The 23,580-nt window shown below is 42.8% G+C and overlaps 1 protein-coding gene across 1 annotated transcript in view; it reads right to left on the reverse strand.

Moving 5' to 3' along the window:
- The window catches only part of path (solute carrier family 36 member pathetic), a 93,536-nt gene extending 72,523 nt beyond the window's left edge, over positions 1–21,013 (reverse strand). The window contains exon 1 of the mRNA XM_071590611.1: positions 20,726–21,013. Coding sequence (XP_071446712.1) covers positions 20,726–20,728 — 3 coding nt within the window. The 5' untranslated portion in view covers positions 20,729–21,013. The remainder of the gene's footprint in view (positions 1–20,725) is intronic.
- Between the last annotated feature and the right edge of the window lie 2,567 nt (positions 21,014–23,580).

Genomic DNA, 23,580 nt, shown 5'->3' on the forward strand with positions numbered 1-23,580 from the left:
AAGGGCGGGGGAAATTTGAAAAGTAACTAGATTTGTAAAGCGTTGTTACGATAAAATTTGTAGCGTATCCAAAATATTAGAGGAACTAGGTTGGGAATCACTCACGGAGCGAAGGTTAAATTACAGATTAAATCTCTTGCATAAATTTAGGATTTCTTATTAGCAGTGATGTTGAAAATGTATCTTTACCTTACTTTACTTATCATACTACGATGGGGGTAATACGCAGGGGAGATCATGTCAATAGAATTAGAGAGATTAAGTATAGAACAGATAGATTTAAGATGTCATTTTTTCCACGAACAATAAGGGACCAGAATAATAATATCCGACTGTAGTAGGGGTCATAATCGGGTCAAAATTGGTCTGTGGTGTGTATTCACCCCTTGCCACACACCATAGCGGTGGCTTTCAGGGTACTAAAATATTTTCAAAAATATTGACGTCTTTCTCCTTTCCATCTTAACTGCGTATTCTTTCTCCGCGTCGACGTGTTGTGGGGTCACCTTACATCAGGATACATGCGGTACAACACTCCCTAGAAATTGAAACGGGTCGAATAAAATTTAATACCCAGCAATGCGACTCACAGCTGATCAGAACCACTTGTAAGTTCCTTGCTACGCTCGGACGATTCCCTCGTGGGTTTGACGCTCCCAACCGACGGCGTTGGGAGCACGACGCGACGGTTCGCCGTCGGTGGGGCGCAGTCGACGGCGCAAACAAGCTTACACGCAGCTTCGTGAGTTCTTCGACGACTGCGGGGGGTGGGGGGATGAGGAGGGGGGGGGCGGTGGAGAGCGTTGCGCAACACGCTTTTCGTTTCAGAATGACGCAAAATGGCGAGAAGCGCGTCGCAGAAAGGGACCCAAAATCGAGATTTCGTATCGGCTGCGCCAGAAATACATATTTACGCGCTACTATGCGCAGCCTTAATTATGCCTGAGAAAAACTGATTCTATCGGCCCATTTAGTGAGCAACCTTGGGGAAAAAATACGGGAAGTCCTATCCCGAGTGTCTTCTTCATCAGGAGTTAGTAATTTGCAAATTGCGGAAGGTTCTTAGCCGACAACTTTTCGAGTTAACTTAGTCGAATTAAATTTCTCCCTTCCCACTTCGACATTCCGTATTCATTGATCGAGATTTGCGTTTGCCTTGTGGGTGGGCACCCTATATTCAGCAGTCGACAGAAATTTACATGTATGTATACTCACTATTCGTGCATTCGGTATCGCTACTCTTCCGTGACACTTAGGTAACTCGATTGGTGTGAGAAAAGAGAGAATTTGAACGCTCAGAAAGAACGGTTGTTCCCAATACCCGTGAAGCTGGGAAACTAACGAAAAGCGGTGGTCTTGTTTAATAAGCATGGCCACACTCGAAGTTAAAGAATATGCATTTGTTTAGGTTTTCCTTATGCAGGGCACGGATAAACATAAAAGCATAGCATTTTACCGAGGCATGGAATTTATGCTCAACCGTTATATTTGAAGTACTCAACCCTATAAATAAAAAAAGAAATTGAAAAAAATGGGGAAACATTGTTGACATTAACAAAGATAAAAATTGAAGTTCCTCGGGAATATTTTATGGCAAAAAAGCTTTCTCAAGGACATTTTTGAAGGCAAGATCTTGGGGAATGGATCAAAGGAATGACCAAGAATGAGAAGACGGCTTGCGGGGTATTATGTAGATGTAGATGAAGAAGACGTGACGCAGAAGATTGTAAGATAACAATGTATTTCCACCTGCCAGCGCGGCACCATTAATCATGCCAAACTAATTCGAGAGATTAAGTGTCGAGCAGATAGATTTAAGATTTCATTTTTCCCAAGATTGATAAGGATTGGATTAACGTTAAAGGTGTTTTCAGTCAAGGACCGTCTGGTGTGTAATCACCCCCTGGCACGCACTCTAGCGGTGACTTGCAGGGTACTAAAATATCTACTTAGTTAATAAATAAATTAATAGATCAATTTAAATATATATTGTAAGTTAGAGTCTTAATTGGAATGCTAGGGGTTAAATCACTCCCTACCACACACCCAAACTTACAAACTCCAATATAGAAACCAATGGCAACTTCCATCAAATCGGAATGCTACCCGTTGCCAATTCCTATCAGAGAATGATGTTGCTGTAAGAGATATTTATAACTTGAAAGGATTTTTGTTACCTTTGGCCTAACTGCAGGTCTGGGAGGGTTTCGGCGTTAGGATGGGATGGGGTGGGGGGTCTCAGGGGCGGAAGGACGGAGAGGAGAATAGTCTGATGGCGTGAGCGATTCGTGACTCTCGATGCGCGGCGACTGGAGGCGACCCACAATTTGCATTCATTCATTCGATCTCGCCGCCGCAATCCCTTGGCTTCCACTCGACGCTGGGGCGTCGAGACGTCTGCCTTGGGCGAGCGATGGCGGCGACGTCGCGGACCGCCGACCCCCCTCCCCAAGGCAGGTATCGGCCGGGGGCGGGCCCTAACCCCCTTTCCGTCGCGAAAAGCCTCCACAGTGAAAGGAAGGGTGGTAGGGGGGGGTCGCGTCCATTGGGGACGCCCTCTCGTGAAATCACACGGGGGACAGAAATACATACGTAGAGAAAATAAGTGGGGCAATAGGGGGCGGGAGGGGTGAATCGAATCACCCGGCGAGATATCGATAGGTATTTACGTTCTGCGTCGGGAAATAAAACGTGCGGTCTCAGGCGGGGTATTTTCGTAGCTTGCTTAGTGGAAGACTGATTTTATATATATATATATATATATATATATATATGTATATAATATATTAATATATTATATATATAAATAAAATATAAAAAATATATATATGGGTCGCGGTAGTCCAGGGGTTGAGCGTTGGCCTACTGACCGAAGGGGTCCGGGTTCGATTCCAGAGTGCAAGGCTCTCTGGGCACCTGCATCTCCACCCAAGCGATGTAATTTTGGGTACCAGACCTTCCTGGGAAACCATAACCGGGACAGGGAAAGGAACTGGCCCCCCCTAATTACCCTGTAGTGTATTTCATACCCCGTCGGGCTGAACTCGGGCGACCTTAGGGTTGATAACTGTATTTATGGTTTATATATATACTTATATATAATGTCTGAGTGTGTGTGCGTACACGCGTAGTCTCTGTTCCGGATGAATGGAGAGAACGTGCGACTGCTGGCTCGTTCCCGATCGTGAGGGGTGGCCCACCGCGGGCCGCGGTTTGAGGGGGAGGGAAAGCCTCGCCCCACCCCACGAAAGGTGAAAGTTGCCCCGAGTGTGGACGTCCACCCTCCGCGAAGCGTGGATTTCGATGATCGCGATTGAGGTCGAGGGCTGCGTCGACGCTGCGGCGGCACACGAGGGCAACAAGACGCACTACTCCTCGCTCTCGCCGTGGACCCAAGGGATGTGGTCACCGGGTCAATCCGCTCTCGCCGCATCCCTCCTCCGCCCGCACCCCGCGCCGCCGACGATCTCGAAGCGATTCTCTTTTCTCTCCCGTACCTAGTCCCACCGCATTAGCTTTGAAACGACTGCACAGTTCCGTATTGGAACGATTATGTCCTCGAGCCTCTTGCACTTGTCAACCTTTCAAGTGCGGTTTTTCGCTAAGTGACGGGAGTTTATGATCACGGTCGGATATGCGGAGCGCCAATTGAGGGTGCCAAGGTGAAAAATATGATTTCCTTCGGAATGCAGAGGGTATTTGCTGGTGTTTCGCGTTTTAAATTGTTCTCGTTGCCGACAAAAATGCGCCGCGAGGCCACTTTATTCATTGGCTTATTCACTTCACCACTGGTCGTCAAGAAACAGTCTACATATTGACTCCCGCCAGACCGAGCGTGGTTCGTTGGCCATCAGTGGAATGGCTCGCCGAATGATTCTGTTCAAACTGCGGACCATATGTCAAGAGGTAACCTTTAAGAGTTAGCAGCAATTTACTTACGCATCGTAGGTAGAGGGGGGATGAATAATTATTTTTTGTTTTGCGGGTGGGTTAAACACTCTCTGAAAATGCATATTTTCCACATGGCCCGAGGGAATATAGCGTTATTTACGGAAGGTATTCTAGAACAGGTTTGTTAATGACGACTCCAGCTAGCATTAAACTGTTTTTTTGTCAATTTTTGAACACTTCTTCGTGAGTAATAAATACTATATATATGACAGTAATAACACTGCGCATAGAATTTATTTCTGGATATTCAAATTTATGAATGCTGAAAAATTAAGCCGACGGGAGTAACCTGCCCGCGTTTGGCCAAGTTTTAACGTGTTAGGTGGCAATAAACGGACAATTATTTGTGAAATATTCTGAAAGGTATAACTATATTTCCTCCCTTATATTTAAAAAAATTACTAATATGATATTGTTCTTTAGAAATAAAATACACGAACTGGAAGGTAGAGCATTTCATCTATGTAGGAATTGTTTTTGATAAATATGGATTAAGTTATCATTAGAAGTGGGACATCAGGAAAATTGCGTCGGGGGCTTTCAATAAGAGAGGGAAAATGATGAAGGGGCCTTGATTGAGGTAGTAAAGAAAAAACTGGTGACAATATTCTTTGGGGGAGAATTTTTAAAGGAGCTGTAACTTGGTCGTTGGAGCAAGAGGATAATTTGTAAATTGGAATCCTTTGAGATGCTTATGAGATTGGAAAAAGTAAAGTGGACAGAAAGGAAAACAAAGGATAAAGTGCTAATGGCTTAGCGGTGGGGAAGAGGGCGTTGTTGTGAGAAATTCAAAGGAGGGGGCAGGAGAGAGAGACGGATGCAGAGGGCTTTGATTGGCGATGGAATGTCGAAAGCAATGCTATGGGGAAGGATATTAGGCGAGCGAGGAAGGGGCAGGAAGAGAATGGGGGTGTCTGATGGATTGAAGGGGTTTGTAAGAGGAGGTAAAAAGGGGTTGTTGGAGGGTTGTGTGTTACGTTGTTTCCTGCTAGTTTAGACTTGGTTGTAAATGTAGCGCTGGTTACTGAAGTGTCTCCATTCAAAATCTACCTTGAACGGTAGACGGCACTTAATAACAATTGTTTTAATGCATTTACGAACACGGTAGATCAAGCGGGTGACCAGTAGGCGCAGTCGCCGGCCAATCGGAGGTCCTTGATCCCAATAAAAGAGAATGCTATGTCACATAAAAGCGGCATTTATTCACTTCATTGTGTATTACGGTGAGGGATCACTTCGGCCGTTTCAGTCTGTAAAGTAGAGTTTATTACTCCCTCTCCTAGAGTATTCAGGCAAGCTTGGCAAGAGACTGAGTGTTAGTCTGGCGGAAGACTTCCTTTCGAGGAGAGGTGGATGTGCGCTCCTTCCAGGCCGTAAAATATTCCGGGTTCACGATTCTTGGGCGTCACGCGATGAGCGCGTCAAGGTGGTAATGGGAATCGAGCCCCAGTTGCGTCATGCCTAGAGCGCTCAGCTCGCATTTAAGCGATGGGCGGTATGGAAATGGGCCTGGAAGTCGAACGTGTGCTTTCCGCCTTGAAAGATCAATTCACAATGGCACCCATTTCATGTCACCGCATTTGTCTCGTGCCCGCTCGTGAAAAAATACGGAGAGCACCTCTGAAACGCCGCGCAGAGAAGGAACAACGTGCGTACCGATATTTATTTATTTATTTAGTATTTTTAGCACTCAGCAAGCCACCGCTAGTGTATATGGCAGAGGGTAAATACACACCAGACTAATTTTGACCTGAATATTTTTACCCCTAGTGCGGTCGGTTAACGTTATTCTGATCCCTTATACCTTCGTGGGAAAAACATATCTGTTCTTCACATTATCTCTCTGATGTTATTGATATGATCTCCCCTACCGTAGTACAATGGGGGTAATGATACATTTTTAACATGACTGCTAAAGAGGCCTCCTTCCAATTTATGCAGGAGCTTCAATCTGTAATTTAACTTGCAATCCGTGAGTGATTCCCAGCCTAGATGCTCGAATATTTTGGATACGCTACTATGTTTATCATAACAACGCTTTACAAATCTAGCTCTTCTATGCTGCGCGCGATCCAATTCGGCAATCAACGCAACATCGTTAGGATCCCATACACTTGCAGCATATTCTAAATGAGACCTGACCAGCAAAAGACAACATTTCTCTTTAACCTTATCATCACATTTACGGAACACTCCTGTAATAAACGCAAGATTTTTAATAGTTTGTCCACATTTCCTCGTACGCATGTTTCACCCAGGTGAGGTCGTTAGTGAGGGTAACTCCCAAGTATTTAATCGAGTCTATACACTCCATTTCAGTGTTCCCAAAACAGGAGGCGTTCAGGAGGGAATTGCTCTTTTTCCAAACATTCATAACTACGCTCTTTTTCAAGTTTAATTCTAATTGCCAAGTGTTGTGGCAGCGCTGTATAGCCTTAAGGTCATCTGATGAATCTGCTGTGTCCTCAGGATCACTGATAACTCGAGAAAACACTGCATCGTCCGCAAATAAATTTATCTTGCTCGTCATTACGGAGTCAATGTCGTTAACGTAAAGTAGGAATAAAAGAGGTCCGATGACACTTCCATGGGGAACACCTGAAGTAACTTCTAATACATTTGAGCTAACTCCATCTATCACTACTCTTTGTACCCAACCATTCAAAAAGTCTTTAATCAAAACTCGGATATTTTTGTCAATGCCCCATGCTTATAACTTTGCGAATGAGTTACTTTGTCATAAGCTCTTTTAAAATCTAGAGAAATAGTATCCACTGGAATATTGGTCTCTTCCGAACTAAAATAATCATGAACAAAAAGAGCGAGTGGTGCCTTGAAGGATATATCCTTTCGGAAACCACGCTGGTTATTCATCAATAATTCCTGACTATATCGTATAGACCGGTAACTGAGAGAGAGAGATGGGAGTTCAATATTTAAAAAGTAGAAATGTGTGGATTACGAAAGGAATTATATAAGCGGAACAATTCGCGGATTTTGGAGATAATACACAAAAATGTATGGGGTAGTTAAGTAAAGAATGCAAGGTTTTCCGGAATGTTTGTTGGTTTTGGGTCAGCGTTTTGGAGACAACATTGGAAGTGCGTTAATCAGGAAAGGAACTGCATTATCCAAGGAGCATGTGTGAAAGTGCATCTGATGGCGAGGAATCGTGAGCCCAGACGTAAATAAAATTAGGCAAGACTTCGGCAAGGAGATTTTTGAATGGTTAAGATTTTTGGTCGTTGAGGAAATATGCTTTTGAGAGGAAAGGAATGATCATGATGAAAGTCGATGTAATGAGAATTCAAATTAATCATGTAAGTTGTAATTGGGGAAGAGAGAAAGTTGGTGGAGGTAATTTTCGAACGATGCAATTAAGTGGATGGAGGAAATACTGAGAGATAGTTGGAGTTGAAAGTGAGGCGGTCGGTATGTTACCTCCTTGCCAGGAGAGGATAGAAGAGAAGAGGACAGGTGGGTGGAGGAGTGTGGAAACTAATCGCAGCTGCAACGTGTCAGAATAGGGAGCCAAAATGTGTTTATTGAGCTAGATAATGTTTAGAAGTGGAAGAAAATATTTAATAGTGTCTGGTACTAGCCACAATTGTACAATAACCCTCATTTGCTTATAAATAAATAAATAAATATATATTTATATATATAATATATATTTATATATATTATATATATATATATATATATATATATATATATATATATATATATATATATGTATCTTCGAAATAGAACTCTCTTCGGCGATGCGCAAATATATAAAAATACTAATCTAGATTTTTAAAACATAGAAACACGAAGAAAGGACACACACATGTAGTTTTGAAGTTCCAATGGCACGGCCATCATCAGATGTTGATGATCAGATTCTGATGATGACGGCCGTCGAAACGTCAAAAAAGGTCAAATGTAGCCAGATTTATAGAATTCACGAACATTGAGTCCATTCCAGTGAGCTGCGATAATTAAATGCAGGAAAACTGGTTGTCCCAAACAAAACTTGAATCACGTCAAAAGCTTAAGAGGGAGCTTGAGGCGTATGAGTGTCGCAATTGAAAGCTAATTATGCGGGTTGATGTTTGCAGAGATGGATGACTTGACAATACGTACAACTGGGTCAACAAGAACGCACTAAACGCGCACCCGACAGGAACTTGTGAGGTATCACCACCTTTCATTAAAATTCCTCGCTCACCTCCCGGAAATGGGAGGACCATTTTTCTGAGGAAAAACCAAGAATCAGAGAGAAAGTAAAGAAATAAATTTTTCATTTATTCCATTTCGTGTTTCCGCTTCACAAACAAAATGCAATCCATAATTGATGTGGTTCCTAAGACTTATTTTAGTACCCTGCAAGCAACCGCTAGGGTGTGTGCCACGGGGTGAATATACAACAGACTAATTTTGACCCGAATATGACTTCACCGCAGTCAGACATCGTTATTCTGATCCCTTATCGTTCGTGGAAAAAATGGCATCTAAATCTATCCGTTCTAAACTTTATCTCCCTAATTTTATTGATATAATCTCTCCTGCCGTAGTAGGACGGGGGTAATAATAAATTTTCGATATAACTGCTAAATAGACATCCTTCCAATTTATCCAAGATATTTAATCTGTAATTTAACCTCCTCTCCAAGAGTCCCAGCCAAGCTGCTCTAATATCTTTGACACGCTACTTCGTTTATGATAACAAAGTTTTACAAATCTAGCTCCTCTACGCTGCACGTGATCCAATCCGGCAATTAATCCAACTTCGTGAGGCTCTCATATACTAGGAGCATATTCTAAATGAGGCCTAGCCAGCGAAAGCAACATTTCTATTTGAAACTTCAGTCAGGAGGTATTATATATATATACGAGGGTCATCCGGAAAGTAGTACCCGTTCGTGAAATAAAGAGACAAAAGTAAATATTAACAAACATAAAAAATTTTATTTGAAAGAGGATACTTTAAACTACTTCTCAACATAATCTCCAAGCAAATTAAGGCATTTGTCATAACGTGTGACAAGTTTCTGTATTCCTGCTGCATAGTCCTTCGCCGCCAGCTCATTGAGATACGCGAGGGACCCATCTTGCACAAATTTTTGCATAATGCAGATGGTGTTTAACAATTTCATGAACAATTGTTCGAGAAACATTGGGAAAATGCTCACAGATGTCATCAATTGTGACGCGCCGATCGTTCCTCACGAATTCGTCAACTGAGCTCACCAGTTGGTCTGTAATGACAGACGGTCTCCCCGAACGCTCATCGTCGTGTGTGTTCCCCCTCCCCATGTTGAAGTTGCGACACCACCGCCGAACAGACGACTCGTCCATTACATTGTCTCCATACACCTCCTTTAATTGGCGATGAATATCACATGGGCGAACGTTTCTTGCATTGAGGAATTTAATCACTGCCCTCACTTCACAACTGGCGGCGTTCTCAATTTTTTTAAACATTGTAAACAATCACAGAAACAACACAGGCAATGCTAGCGTCACGCAACTTGGCTCAGAGAAGGCAGACAAGCCACTGAAGCTATCTGACCTCGTCCAGCGGCTACTCGCGTCGTCAGCACTTCATGCGGCACGAACAGGTACTACTTTCCGGATGACCCTCGTATATATATATATACATTCAAACACGAAATCCCGCCAAACGGCGAATAAATACTCATATATACAGAAACAGATATAAGGAAAAGGGATAGGAACACATATAAAGGACGAACACAATAAAGGTGGGGAAGGCGGAATCGAACGGATCACAAGAGTAAAAATATTTCCTCAACCGGGACTCGAACACCGGATCTTTCCACTTGCCGGGCGGATGCTCTTAACCACTTGAGCTATCGAGGATAGTCAATTTACCCTGAGATCCGTGGGTCTAATATGTCGCCAAGCGCCCCGATTCTTTCAGCCAAGAGATGGCGTCAGGGGGCTGTTTCACCCACCAAAGGAGAAATAGACAATACACAAGGAAAGGAAAGGACAGTGGGTTAGAATTCATACAACATCATACAGGAAAGGAACAGTGCGTTTCGTGGCACGCATAGCCAGAAGAAAGAGATGAGCCACATTGGCCAAATACACATTCAAACACGAAATCCCGCCAAACGGCGAATAAATACTCATATATACAGAAACAGATATAAGGAAAAGGGATAGGAACACATATAAAGGACGAACACAATAAAGGTGGGGAAGGCGGAATCGAACGGATCACAAGAGTAAAAATATTTCCTCAACCGGGACTCGAACACCGGATCTTTCCACTTGCCGGGCGGATGCTCTTAACCACTTGAGCTATCGAGGATAGTCAATTTACCCTGAGATCCGTGGGTCTAATATGTCGCCAAGCGCCCCGATTCTTTCAGCCAAGAGATGGCGTCAGGGGGCTGTTTCACCCACCAAAGGAGAAATAGACAATACACTAGGAAAGGAAAGGACAGTGGGTTAGAATTCATACAACATCATACAGGAAAGGAACAGTGCGTTTCGTGGCACGCATAGCCAGAAGAAAGAGATGAGCCACATTGGCCAAATACACATTCAAACAAGAGCATCCGCCCGGCAAGTGGAAAGATCCGGTGTTCGAGTCCCGGTTGAGGAAATATTTTTACTCTTGTGATCCGTTCGATTCCGCCTTCCCCACCTTTATTGTGTTCGTCCTTTATATGTGTTCCTATCCCTTTTCCTTATATCTGTTTCTGTATATATGAGTATATATATATATATATATATATATATATATATATAAAATATGTATATATATTATATAAATATATATATACATATATATACATATATGTTTATGGTATATATATATATAATACATACATACATACATAAACACAGTAATCAACCCGAAGGTCGGTTTGGTAGGTGATGGCAGAGTTCACCCAGTACTAAGCCCGACGGCATGTGAAATTCACACATCAGGGTAGGGGGGCCAGTTCCTTTCCCTGTGCCGGTGATTGTTTCCCAGGAAGACCTGGTACCCGAAAAATCACATAGCTTGGGTGGAGCTGCAGGTGTCCAGAGTGCCCGGTAATCGAACCCGGGACCCTCCGGTCAGTAGGCCAACGCTCTACCCCCTGGACTAGCGCGACCCACATATACATATATAAAATTGTCATAAATATTCGGTATGCGGACAGTGTTGGAAAGTATTCAGGTCGAGAATTGGCGTGAGAGAAGGGTGCCGAGCCCTGGGCCAGATTCCGTACGCGACAGACGAAAGGCCGAGTGGCGTGGGGAACTATGAAAATTGTTCCAATCACAAGGACCGAGCGCGATTCATCGGAATGCATGGATTACTCGTGTGGGGACTCCCGGTCGACAGAAAGATGCTAACACTGCCGTTTGAAGGCGGAAGAGAGCGAGCACGACGGGATGAATTACGTATTTCGACACTCATTTAAAATTACTGAAGATATGATACCGCCACTCCATCCGACACATTAAAAAAAATGCCGTTACTCTAGTTCAGATTTATAATAAAATGTTATACTCATTTAATCTATTTCCATCTTGGTTATTTTATTACTCGTATTTCATCCCACCAACCACATCCATCGTAATATTCGGAGTGCCTGCGTTGGAAGTCGTGACTCCTCATGGTCGTAAAACATCCATGGCCTTCATGCGATTCCCATATCTGTTATTTAAGAAATTAAAAAAAAAATTCTCTTTTAACAAAAAAAGGTTTTCGGCCGAATCCGCTCGAGTTATTTCCTCGAGAGCCTCTTTAGTTCGCGAATTTCACGTTCACAGCGAATGCAGCTATGGGTCCAATTTCGCCCTCCGCCAGGAGATTTGCTGCGACGCGTCTGGGCCACGTGTTCGCGCCTCTCCCGCCATCTGCCGAGGGGGCACAGAGCGGCGGGCCGCCTCGCGACACCGCGCTGCTCGCAGCGCAGCGCCAACAGGTGGCCGCCACCCCCCCCCCCCCCCGCCCCTCGGAGGTAGGAATTGGGGGCAGGGGCGGGGGGGTACGACAATCGTGAGCATGCGCCATCCTCGGAGGAGCGCCACGCCACCTTCGGATACGTATTGCTGGGTGCGCGAAATCTAATTGCCGCCGACTAGCGCACGGGCGGCTCGCTCTCCTCTGCTGCAATCGCCCCGATGCAAAATCCGCGGCGGGAAAGAAGTGCTTCAGTACTTTTTATTGCAATTCGATGACGGAACATTCGGCTTCCATTATCAACTGTAGTAGTCTACAGGAGGGGGCAGTTCTAATATTTGGTCGGCATACAAGCGACGCTTCGGAAGCGACAAATATTTAGCGACGCTTGCCATCCAAGATCGAGCGCTATCAGAGTCACTAGAACTATGCATCAAACATCTCGGTGACGGTCTTTGAAAATCAATCAGCCAATTGAAAGTTTGGTTTCAAACTATTTGCATTCAGCGAGAAAAGAAGTGCAAGGTTTCTAGACGTTTATTTACATTGGCTACATCCGTGGATGCGGATATAACAGCGTAAAAGGACATAATTTTAGCAAAGTTTAGAAAACACGAGTTTAGCAACGACACAGAAAGAATCATTATGGCCCCACACTATTTGGGTTGGCCAGACCACAAAGATAAAACAATGAACATAGACTCAGTACATATTGATACGAATATTCGTTATTTCCCTGGACTATCAGAAATCATAATAGTTAGCATTGCAATGCAAGCATTTCAGATTATAGAAATCATTTTCCTTGACCGGGACAAGGCGAATGGTTTTTACTCTCTGAAATTATTGCATTGTAATGCACACTTTGCGGATACTCCGTTAAAAGTTACTGCTGTGGCATCTCCCACTGTTTCTTGGAATAACAGTAAGAAATAAGTCATCATAGGAATAGTACAGACATTCGATTTACAAGTGAGGACAAGCTGAAACCCTACGTAGACTTATGGTACATTCGTAGGTGCATGTAATAGGTAACGGATATTAGTTGCTAGTATGTATGTATGAAAAAAAAATATATATATACACATATATATTATACATTTGTGTATATATTTATTTGTGTGTGTATATACATACATATATATACTATATATATATATATTTATAAACATATATATATTTGCAATTTGTTCTTAAGTTAAAATGGGTTTTACATGAATTCACGTTACACCTCTCTGCTGGAGTGAATTGGCATGAATATGTTAGTTTGTCGTGTGGTTTTATTCTTTTTTATGAATGGTAAGTCATATTTGGGTCAAAATTAGTCTGGTGTGTATTCATCCCCTGCCACACATCCTAGTGGTTATTTGCAGGGCACTGAAAAATTAAAAAAACAAAACGTCCCCCGCCATACGCCCTTGCGGCGGCTTGCGGGGTATTGCGTAGATGTAAACAGATGGCACCACTGATGATGAATTAGTCGGCCGAAAAATATGCGAGAAAGGTGAATTCACGTGCCGATTAAGAAAGCGTAAACCACACTTGGAAATAACCGAAAAGGGAACGCACCTATTGATACCCTGTCATTCAAATATTTTATTGGGTATGAAAGTTACACGACAGTTCGAGTCATCAGTCCCAGCAGATTGCCACTATGAGAAGTCCAATATCCTTTGTCCCATTGCTACATGAGTAGAGTGATATTTGATCGCTGCTATTAACTTATGACACCGTAGATTTCTTATCTAATTTTGTTTAAGCCAAAACTCTTGGCAAAATCTTGCATCCCTTAATCTCACACATATACTCAAAATATCTTCTGGGTGTTAATTTTTTAGTTGCTTTAACGATATCGGCAAAAGAATTCCACTGCAGTAATTTTTGTATTAGTGGGTCGAATATTTTACGGCGCAGCAATTCAGAGAATCGATTCAGCTCAATAACCATTCCGCCCAACTTATTGCTTTTACAAAGTCACGAAGGTCAATATGGAAAATCGTACGTTTTCAGGCGCCGTTTTATGATTTGTTCTGTTGAGGTTCACTTTTAAGATTATGCCACCACAAGCGGATGCGGAACTGATACCCGACTGCGGTTAAATTCCCACATTCATTTTCGGAAAAAGATTACTCCCAATGTACGATATATGGCTCTCGCAAAATTTGGATTCAATCTGACTAGACTCGGTGAAGATCACTTGATGCGCTTAGGATTTAAATCTGTGGTGAAAGGACTACAGAAATAACGCTAAAAATAGTAATTTCTTGGTCAACATCAATGAAAATCATTTACTGTTGATGTTCTGTGGGAAAGGGACGAAGAGGGTTAGCTACTGCGGGTGGGTATCCTCCGACCTACATCAGGTGTATTTATTTAGGTCCCCCCCACTTTGGTGTGTCTACAGCTATCCAATATTATCATACAGTATATTAAGAACATTTTCTAATATTTGCTTTGCATTGACCTCATTGGCGTGGATAATTTTTAAGAAATGAATTTAAAAGTTAAAATCGAGGGTGGATCATTACGTATCGATATGGTTGATCTTACGACGTAGACTAAACAGTCGCTAAGAGATATATTAACGCGGTTATCTTACATGATATGTATAAAAAGTATCGGGAAATGTTTCGAAGAAAAATAGATTTATTTCAGATATTGCCGTGTATAACAGTGCCTCAAAATTCTTCAATCATTACATCCTTTGAGGGTCGTCACACTTTTGCCAGCGGCTTTTCCAGTCGGATTCCGGAAGTACGCGCGAAAGCTTCTTTGTCGGCACTTAGGGTCCCGTGGTAGTGTCCTTCAAGGGAAGGAGAATTTCGCTTTTGGGAAAAGGAAATGGTCTACTGTTGCCGATTCGGGACTGCAAGGGGGTCAGGGAATCGTCGCGATGCTGTTGAAGAAGGTCCAATACGATCTGTGATCATGCGCACACTTAACCGACGTTCTGGAATTCAGAACTAACGCAATGCACGTCAGGAAAAAATGCTTTCACCGATGCTTTATGTAGAAACCTTACGCAGTAGGCGCATTCCTTTTGAGCGAGTGAGTACGATGAAACTCTCGATGTTCGATACGGTTAATACGTGTGATCTGGTAAAAGAGTTTTGCCCAACAGTGCCGCGGTCGAAACACCTTCAATGTGATGCATTGGTTTTTTTTATTAAATCCCACTCCCTGCTATTTTTACTAGTGAAACGTTCCGTGGACGTTTTCTTTTTATTCAATTTCTTCCCTCGTCGGGTACTTTAATTTTGGACGGACGTGGGCCGCGCAAGCTGGATTCGTTTATTTCCAGCGTCCCCTTTAATTGGGTTAGTCTCTCCCCTCGTCACCAAATTGTGCACGCATTTATTTCTGCTCTGTGCTTCCTTCCAGATTAACCGACGCACATGTGGCTCTAATCAAATCCATCGGAACAAAGAGCGCGCCCCACTTTTACGCATATAAATGTGGTGATCCATAGAGATAGGCTTCGCAAGACATCCGCTCCGACAGCATGTGTAAGCTTCGCTCAAGTATTGAAACGTATTGAATCCAGCGAGCGCGAATTTTAAAAGGGTTAATTTATATGACTAGGCTGGGGCCCAAGCGGGAATTTTTTTCAGAAACTTTTAAAATTGCAATATTGAATCCATTTCAGAACGTTTCGGCGGCAAAATATTTAATCGGGGCCTCTTTCCAAAGCCGTTTAATCTACTCCGAGAGTCGGAATTTAGTCAACCTGCAAACTAAGTTCATTATAAGGTAAGATAAAAATGTTAATTATTCATTATAAGGGATATCGATAGGATGTCCTTTCTATATTCTAATTTTTTTCATTTTAAAATTAAGACATTGTTAGATATTAAATTTTATGGAGACCAAAGAAAATAATTGGGAACATCACGCTTTCTCTACCGAGACAGATTAAGACACTCAAAGAATGATAGGATGCAGCCTCTCGGTTTCAGTATTCAGTTAATTATTATTTCCAATGATAAAGTTATTCGCTCTAACTGACGGCTTTCATTAATTTACGGATTGAAAAAAATTACTTTTGGTGAGTAATGAACGAACAGAGGTTTTTTTACGCTTGTGAGAAGAATCAGAATTAAACATTAAAGTGTTCGAGGGAATAGGAGGCTAGCTGCGGAAAGGAAGAAATGATTCCTTTTCAAACTTTCGGGAACTCTCGAGCCCATCTTCCATGCATGGATGGGACCCCCCCCTCGCCAAACAACACCAGCGATAGGATTTGGAGTCTGACCGCCAGCGAAATTGAAAGGAGTGCAAACAGCCAGATGAGTCTCGCGGGTGGGTCTGTTCTTGACGCGGGAGACAGACGACCCATCGACCGGCGACGATTTTCTGAGGACAAGTCAATTATCAAACCCCTTCAAATATCTCGTAAAGGAATATTTAACCACTTCTATCATCACTTCGTATTTTTCATCCATTGACGTTCTCTATTTTCACTAGGCTAGTAGTTGCCTTGTTATTTTTCTAATACCGAACTTGAACCAAGAATATTTTCCGGCTGAACCCAAAAGAATTTCCTAATGATTTGGATGAAAAGAGAGCACTCAAAAATCACACATTACGCCTTCCTTACAAACATGGCAGTTTGGTTTCTATGTGATATGCCTCATCACCATCAGATCATGCACTATTGAAATTAAACGTAGATTCACTGTTTGTTTTTATTTCAACCTAGCGTTCCTTATAGAATGGCCAAGCATTGTAAACAATCACGTGAATCACAAACAAAAATGCACGCGTTCATTTATATTCACACACTCTAATTCGCGGAATCTATTCGTATCGCAGTAGATGTAATTGGAAAGTCTCTGCCACCAATATTATAGAGGAAGTTAATTCCATGATATAACTTGATAAGATTCTCTTGGCATTGAGAAAAAACATTTGTGGCCATATTTGATATTTTAGCACCCTGCAGGACACCTAGGGTGTGAATACACACCGGAATAATTTTACCCGAACGTGACCCTACCGCGGTCGAACAATGTTATGATCCACTATCGTTCGTGACATCTTAAATCTACTTGTTCTACACTTAATCTCTCTAATTTTATAAACATCATCTCTCCTACCGTAGTACGATGGGGGTAATAATACATTTTGAAAAAGAGCAATTCCCTACCGAACGCCTACTGCTTTGGAGAAACCGAAATGGAATGGATAGACTCAATTAAATACCTTGGCGTTACCTTGACTAACGATGTCTCCTAGGTGAGACACAAACCGGGAATATGTAGACAAGATAAGAAAAAATTACGATTTATTAGTAGAGTACTTGGAAAATGTGATGAAAAAGACAAAGAGAAATGTTATCTGTCACTCGTTAGGCCTCATTTAGAATATGCTGCTGGTATATGTGATCCTCGCGAAGTTGGGTTGACTGCCAAATTAGGTCACATGCAGCGTAGAGGAGCTAGATTTGTTAAACGTAGTTATCATAGACTTAGTAGCGTATCAAATAATTAGAGCAGCTAGCCTGGGAATAACTCTCGGAGCGAAGGTTAAATTACAGATTAAATCTCTTGCATTATTTGGAAGGACGTCTCTTTAGCAGTGATGTCGAAAAATTATTATCACCCCCATCTCACTACGGTATTATGTTAATAAAATTAGATGGATAAAAAGTGATACTGATAGATTTAAGATGGCATTTTTCTCACGAACGATAGTGGATAATAATTGTCCGACCCCGGTAGGGTCATATTCAGGTCAAAATGAGTCTGTTTTGTATTCCCCCCCTGTCAAACACCCTAGCGGCGGCTTGCAGGGTACACAAAAAAATAAATAAAATCTCTCTAATTTTATTGACATGATGCCGTCTACCGTAGTACGATGGGGGAAAATGTACTTTTTCAACATCACTGCTAAAGTGACGTCCTACTAAGTTATGCAAGTGATTTAATCTGTAATTTAACCAATGCTCCGTGAGTGATTCCCAGCCTAGCTCCTCTAATATTTTGGATACGCTACTAAGTTCATCGTTACAACGTTTCACAAATCTAGCTCTTCTACGCTGCACGCGATCCAATTCGGCAATCAATCCAACTTCATGAGGATTCCATATACTAGCAGCAAATTCTAAATGAGGCCTCACCAGCGATTAGCCATTGAGCGCACCAAGTGGTCAAGGTCCACTCGCGGTCCGCTGAATCTCGCGCGCCTTCGTTCTTTTTGTTATTCGCGGCGTACTGCACTTCGTTGGATTCGATTTGAGTAGCGGCGGCGAATCCCGAAGCTCCCAACACGCCACAAACGATCTCCAGGCTCTCCCTCCCTCCCTTCGTCACCTCTACTGCCGGACCGACGACTGCCGCCGCCACGAGGGAATCCGCCGTTCCCTTTCCCTCACCCCCTTTCCCGGGAAATACTCAACGTCTCCCGCCCGAGCCAGCCACGGCCGAGGGTTGCATCCACCACGTGGAGGAAGATCGAGGGAGAGAGTGAGGTCGGGATATTTTGCCGCTCTCTCAAGCGCCGATAGTGAAGTGCGGTCGACACTGGGTTTCGGAAGTAGATAAAATCTCACATTACATGTTTCCCCGTTGACGGTTTTCCTTTTTCATTCCACTATCTCAACGTCGATAGGCTTATGTCTTATCGATTTTGAATCATGCTATTTCAAGCTAACTCCCATAGGAAATTGGCAGAACCCGGGTTGGAGAGCGAAATTTATGAAGCTGTCAATGCGAACACCAGTTTTGCATTAGAAAAATAAACGATGCCCTGGTGAACATAAAAAATTAACCTCTCTGTCATATTTTATTTGGCAGTAGAGAAAATAACAAGCCAAGCCTGGTCATTCAATTATTCAACTAATATTTATCCGCCAATACGCATTGCCAGTATAGAAAGTTAAAAAAATAGTCAAAATAATAAACTAAATGTTAGACTCGTAAATTCCCCGAATTACACTTTCTTTTATATAAACAGTTACATTTATTTTCTCATTCTCTAGCTGGTTGGCGAAGCAAGGCTAGCAATTCTGATTCTAATGAATATTAATTCCAATTCATAAAGGTAAAGGCAGAAATATGTGAGGGCTATAGAACAATAAGTTTGATTTTCCGCGCAGCTAAATTGGTTCTCAGGACCATCAACAATTGGATTGTGAGCAGGGCAAATGATTACTTCGGGTGTGTTCAGTTTGGGTACAGAAAAGGGAGAGGCACGCGCGATACCATTGTAGTAATGTGATCACTAAACGAGAGGGACATAGAGTACAATGAGAACGTATTTTTCTGTTTCGTATGGTTCGGAAAGGCGTTTGATAGATTGAATTGGGAAAAGCTAATGAATATATTACATAAAATAGAAAATATTGGAGGGACAGGAGGCTAATCAGCAACCTGTACATTTCTCAGACAGCTCAGTTACGAGTGGAAGACGGAGAGTCCAAATGGGCAGTGCCGGAATGAGGATAAGAGGAAGGGTCCTCCGTTATCACCGATGCTGTTCAACGTATATGTGGAGGAAATGAATGAAAAGGCCTGGGATGAACTGGAGATATGTATGAAATTCGGTGGGGAATCCGTAAAATCAGTTAGGTTTGCTGATGATCAAGCTCTAGTTTGTCAGTCAGCAAAGGGATTGTGAAGTTAGGTCATTTCCTATTATTAATAATGATAAACTTAGAATAATAATAATAAACTCAGCCGGTGACCGTCAACGGGGAGAGTAAAGGGCTTGACAGCGAGAAGACAAGTCAGTGCCGTAGCACTGTTCGATGTCAAGTGAGTAGATTACTTCTGTTTCCATGTGGGTGGTACTCGCGACTGGCTGATGCAACTTGGGACTTGGTTGAGGAAGGCATTTCGACCTATTTTCGAAGCGGCGAACACGGGGAGCTGCTGGGGCCGACTGGGTTCCAAAAAAAGGCTTTCGAAACGATACGCAAAAAATACAATACTCATGCGACCTGTGGGTGGAAATCCATACGTATGGGATGGCATTTTTCGCATTACCATATTATATATGGTTAAATATTGTCAGACTTTTACTTTCTGAATTCAGAACTTCAAAGCATGACGCTTCCCGTTGTTCTTTACTCAGGTGTTTATCTTGAATTTTTCTTCACATTATTTTCAGCTTGAATATAGCGCAGGTTATTTCGTCCATCTCTCAGGAAATAAAAGTTTTAAATACTGCACTGTGGCCATTGCAATGTCTGGGTTTCGAGATTCTCGACTCAAGTCTTTTCGCCGAAGTTTTTTTTCCTTTCATTTCGATTCAGGCGCGTTTCGAAGCACTAAATTCCGAATTGTCCCACAAAGGAAGGTTAAAAAAAATCGTAGCGTTGGATTGGGGAAAACTGCGGGACAGACTTCAAGGACCAGGTCTTGGTCGGGGTGTGCTAATTGTCGATGAGAACGGGGGACGTAAAGGAGAAGAGTTGGTTCGAAGCATACGAAGGCCGAAACAAAACACATCTTTCGCGCGGGGGTTGCTCCCTAGACGACGGGCATTGCTCCTGCGTTCGCCTCGAGACGCATGCGCCGCCGCTGGAGCGACCGCTTCCTCCTCGCCCCCGCGAGCGCATTTTCGAAACTTTGCCGGCGCGCGTGATCCAAGCTAAAAGCATGGCTACTCGCGGGATTACAAAAAACCGAAAATATTTCACGAAATTTTCGAACGTCTCGAGAAAACTGAAATAGTTAAAAAAATACACGTTTTTCACGTAAAAAAATGAAGGCGACTGTCACGCATGATGTGTTTTCACGCCATCTCTCCCGTCTTTTGTTCCTCTCAACGAAGGTTCGCTTCTTCTTCTTTCTATCGCCCGCGGAGCATAAGTTTCTTACTTTCCCATTTCGGTGTAAATCGAAAAAGACTCACCATGTTCGTCGCGACGTCCGTCTGGTTGGACCTCGGATACGGCGGGTGGTAGCGAATAAAAGACAGTCAACGCGAGTGCTTTCCAAACCCTCGTGCTTGGCGCTTATTCCCCTTCCTTTCCGAGTGCCTTCCCCAGCCGCCTTCCACCGACAGAGTGATGTCTTCGGTCGTACTACGAGCAGACTGCCATGCTGCTGCGCATGCGCCCTTGTCGTCACCCCTCCCAACTTTGCTTGTTCTTTTTCTTTCCTTTCTTGAATCTTCCCTTTTCTTTCACGCGTGCGTGCAAATATATAGATACATATATATATATATATACACACGCACGCAAGTACGTGAGTGTTTCTGCGCCAATTTCTACGATCGTATTTAGTATTTTTTTAGTACCCTGCAAGCCACTACTAGGCAGGGGGTGAATACACACCAGACTAATTTTGAACCGAATACTCATTCCACCTTAGCGCGCTCAGACAACGTTATCCCCACTCCCACACGAGCGAAGCGCACCGGGCTTGCTGAAGTCTCTACGGAAGAGCGACTCCCCACGCTCGCTCCCTCCCCCCCCCGCTTCTCGGGCGAATGCATGTCACAAGCACAATGGCGTCGAGAATTTGGCGCCATAACGTCTTTTAGCAGGATGCGATGAGGCGACCGACGTCTGGGGAGATCTGGGCGGGCGACGGAGGGTTTGAAGCCATGCACCTCCACCTCATGGGCAATTCAATGGGCAAAGGCCATATTTGGGCGAGGACGATTGGGCCCTTTTCGGAACTAATGCCGGGGGGTAGTAAACAATGAGTGTGTGCTGAGAAATGGCTTACAGATCTTCCGTTTCTCAAAGAAGGTCGGGTCCACTACAATTGTACTTGTCCTCTAAAAACATCCTTAGCTCGGTATACACGGAGTCTTACGTAAGAATTGGGCGGCGTAGTCAAATGAGGGGCGAGAGATTTATGGCAAACAAACTAACAAGGAATTCACCCGCGCATCGGCTAGTTATTTAGTTATTTTACTACCCTGCAAGCCACCGCTAGGGTGTGTGGCAGGGAGTGAGTGAACACAACAGACTAATTTTGACCCGAATATTACCCAACCGTGGTCGGACAATGTTATTTTGTTCCCTTATCATTCGTGGAAAAAATGAAAACTTAAATCTATCTGTTTTACAATTAATCTCTGTAATTTTATTGACATGATATCTCAAACCGTAGTAAGATGGGGGTAATCACACGTTTACAATATCACTGCTCAAGAGACTTCCTTTCAATTTATTATTATTATTTTATTTATTTTTTAAATTTACAGTGCCCTGCAAGCCACCGCTAGGGTGTGTGGCAGGGGGTGAATACACACCGGACTAGTTTCATCATGAAAATGCATCAACTCAGCACATTCATAATTTTTGCTAAGTTCAATAACATCGTTGACTCACCAGTGAAAATCTTGGAAGCAAAAAAATATATCACATAGAACACGCAATTTATTAAAATATTTGAGCACCTACTGGGTTGCTACAAATTACACTACAAGGTAATACACTATTTCAATGACAAACATTTTTCAAGCTAAATAAATTTCACTATCGAAGTTCATAAAAGTGAACCGAAAATAGAGAAAAGTAAACGACGCTTATAAAGAGATGAACTATAAGTTCCAACAGTTTTTTTCATATTGGATGGAAAGACGAATGGATCAAACCTGCATCACATAAAGATATAATACGATAAATACTGCGTTTTTAAAGCCATTCGCCTACCGAAATCCGGTGAATGTTTACGATTACACATGTAATTGATTGTAATGAAACCGAAATCGCTAGCCTTACTTATAGCATTCGTTATGCTTACAACACTCCTCGGTTATACTTATTGACTATTATTAATAATGAAAAATATAGTCACCCCCAACTTCGCTAATTCATTAATTTATGCAATAGCTTTGATCTGTAATTTAATCTTCGCTCCATGAGTCATTCCCAGGCTAGAGAATGTTCAGGGATGAACTGTCACCCCCCCTCAACCCTCTTTACTCCCTCAAATTCAATTTATTTTGTCGAAATGCGAGGCCAGGAGTGAGCATGAACATGGTAGCGTGACTTTTTCGCAAGTGAGTTTTTTATTTTACTGCCCAGCAAGCCACCGCTACGGTGTGTAGCAGGGGGTGAACACACACCAGACCAACTTTGTTGAGGATGAAAACTGTGCGAAAACGGACTTATTACTTTCCAGTTGACGTAACAGGCGGTTGAAACGACCCCAGCGAGGCTACATTTGCTTTACGTAACGCGGCATTGGGACAGCAAGAGAGAGAGAGAGAGAGAGAGATCCGACCTCCGTCGCCGAAGCACTGCCCCGGAAAACGTTGCGCCCGCTGCTAGCGTATTTTCGCACAGTTGCCCAAGTCCCCAAAACCTGGCCAAAGTGAGCAAAATAAAATCCCTATATAGGGTATATTGGCAATAGAATCGGCAAGAGCAAAGGTTCCTGAACACGAAACCGCCGCAGGTAGATATGAACTTGCGCACCTACCGTTGTATTGAAAACGAAAGTGACCTCCGCGCAGGTAGCAAGTGTACGTGTAGCGCGTGGATGCAGAAGTTCACTGAAAATCGCTGACGATTCCTTCCTATACGGCGGAAATTTATTTTTAAAAATAAAATCGCTAGAGAACGGCAAGGATTTTTAATTTATGAGTTAAGAATTTTAATATTTTGCCAATTTTCTATTAAATTAACTACAAAAATATGTTGATTTTGAGCTGAAAAAGACGTTTGACCTCGAAAACAACCAAAAACCCGATTAATTCTGATACATGCATTGTATCAAATTGTTCAAAATTTAACTAGTTTTAATATG

The sequence above is a fragment of the Hetaerina americana genome, unplaced genomic scaffold (genome assembly GCF_022747635.1).
Source record: "Hetaerina americana unplaced genomic scaffold, ioHetAmer1.1.p SCAF_4, whole genome shotgun sequence".
Taxonomy (NCBI): domain Eukaryota; kingdom Metazoa; phylum Arthropoda; class Insecta; order Odonata; family Calopterygidae; genus Hetaerina; species Hetaerina americana.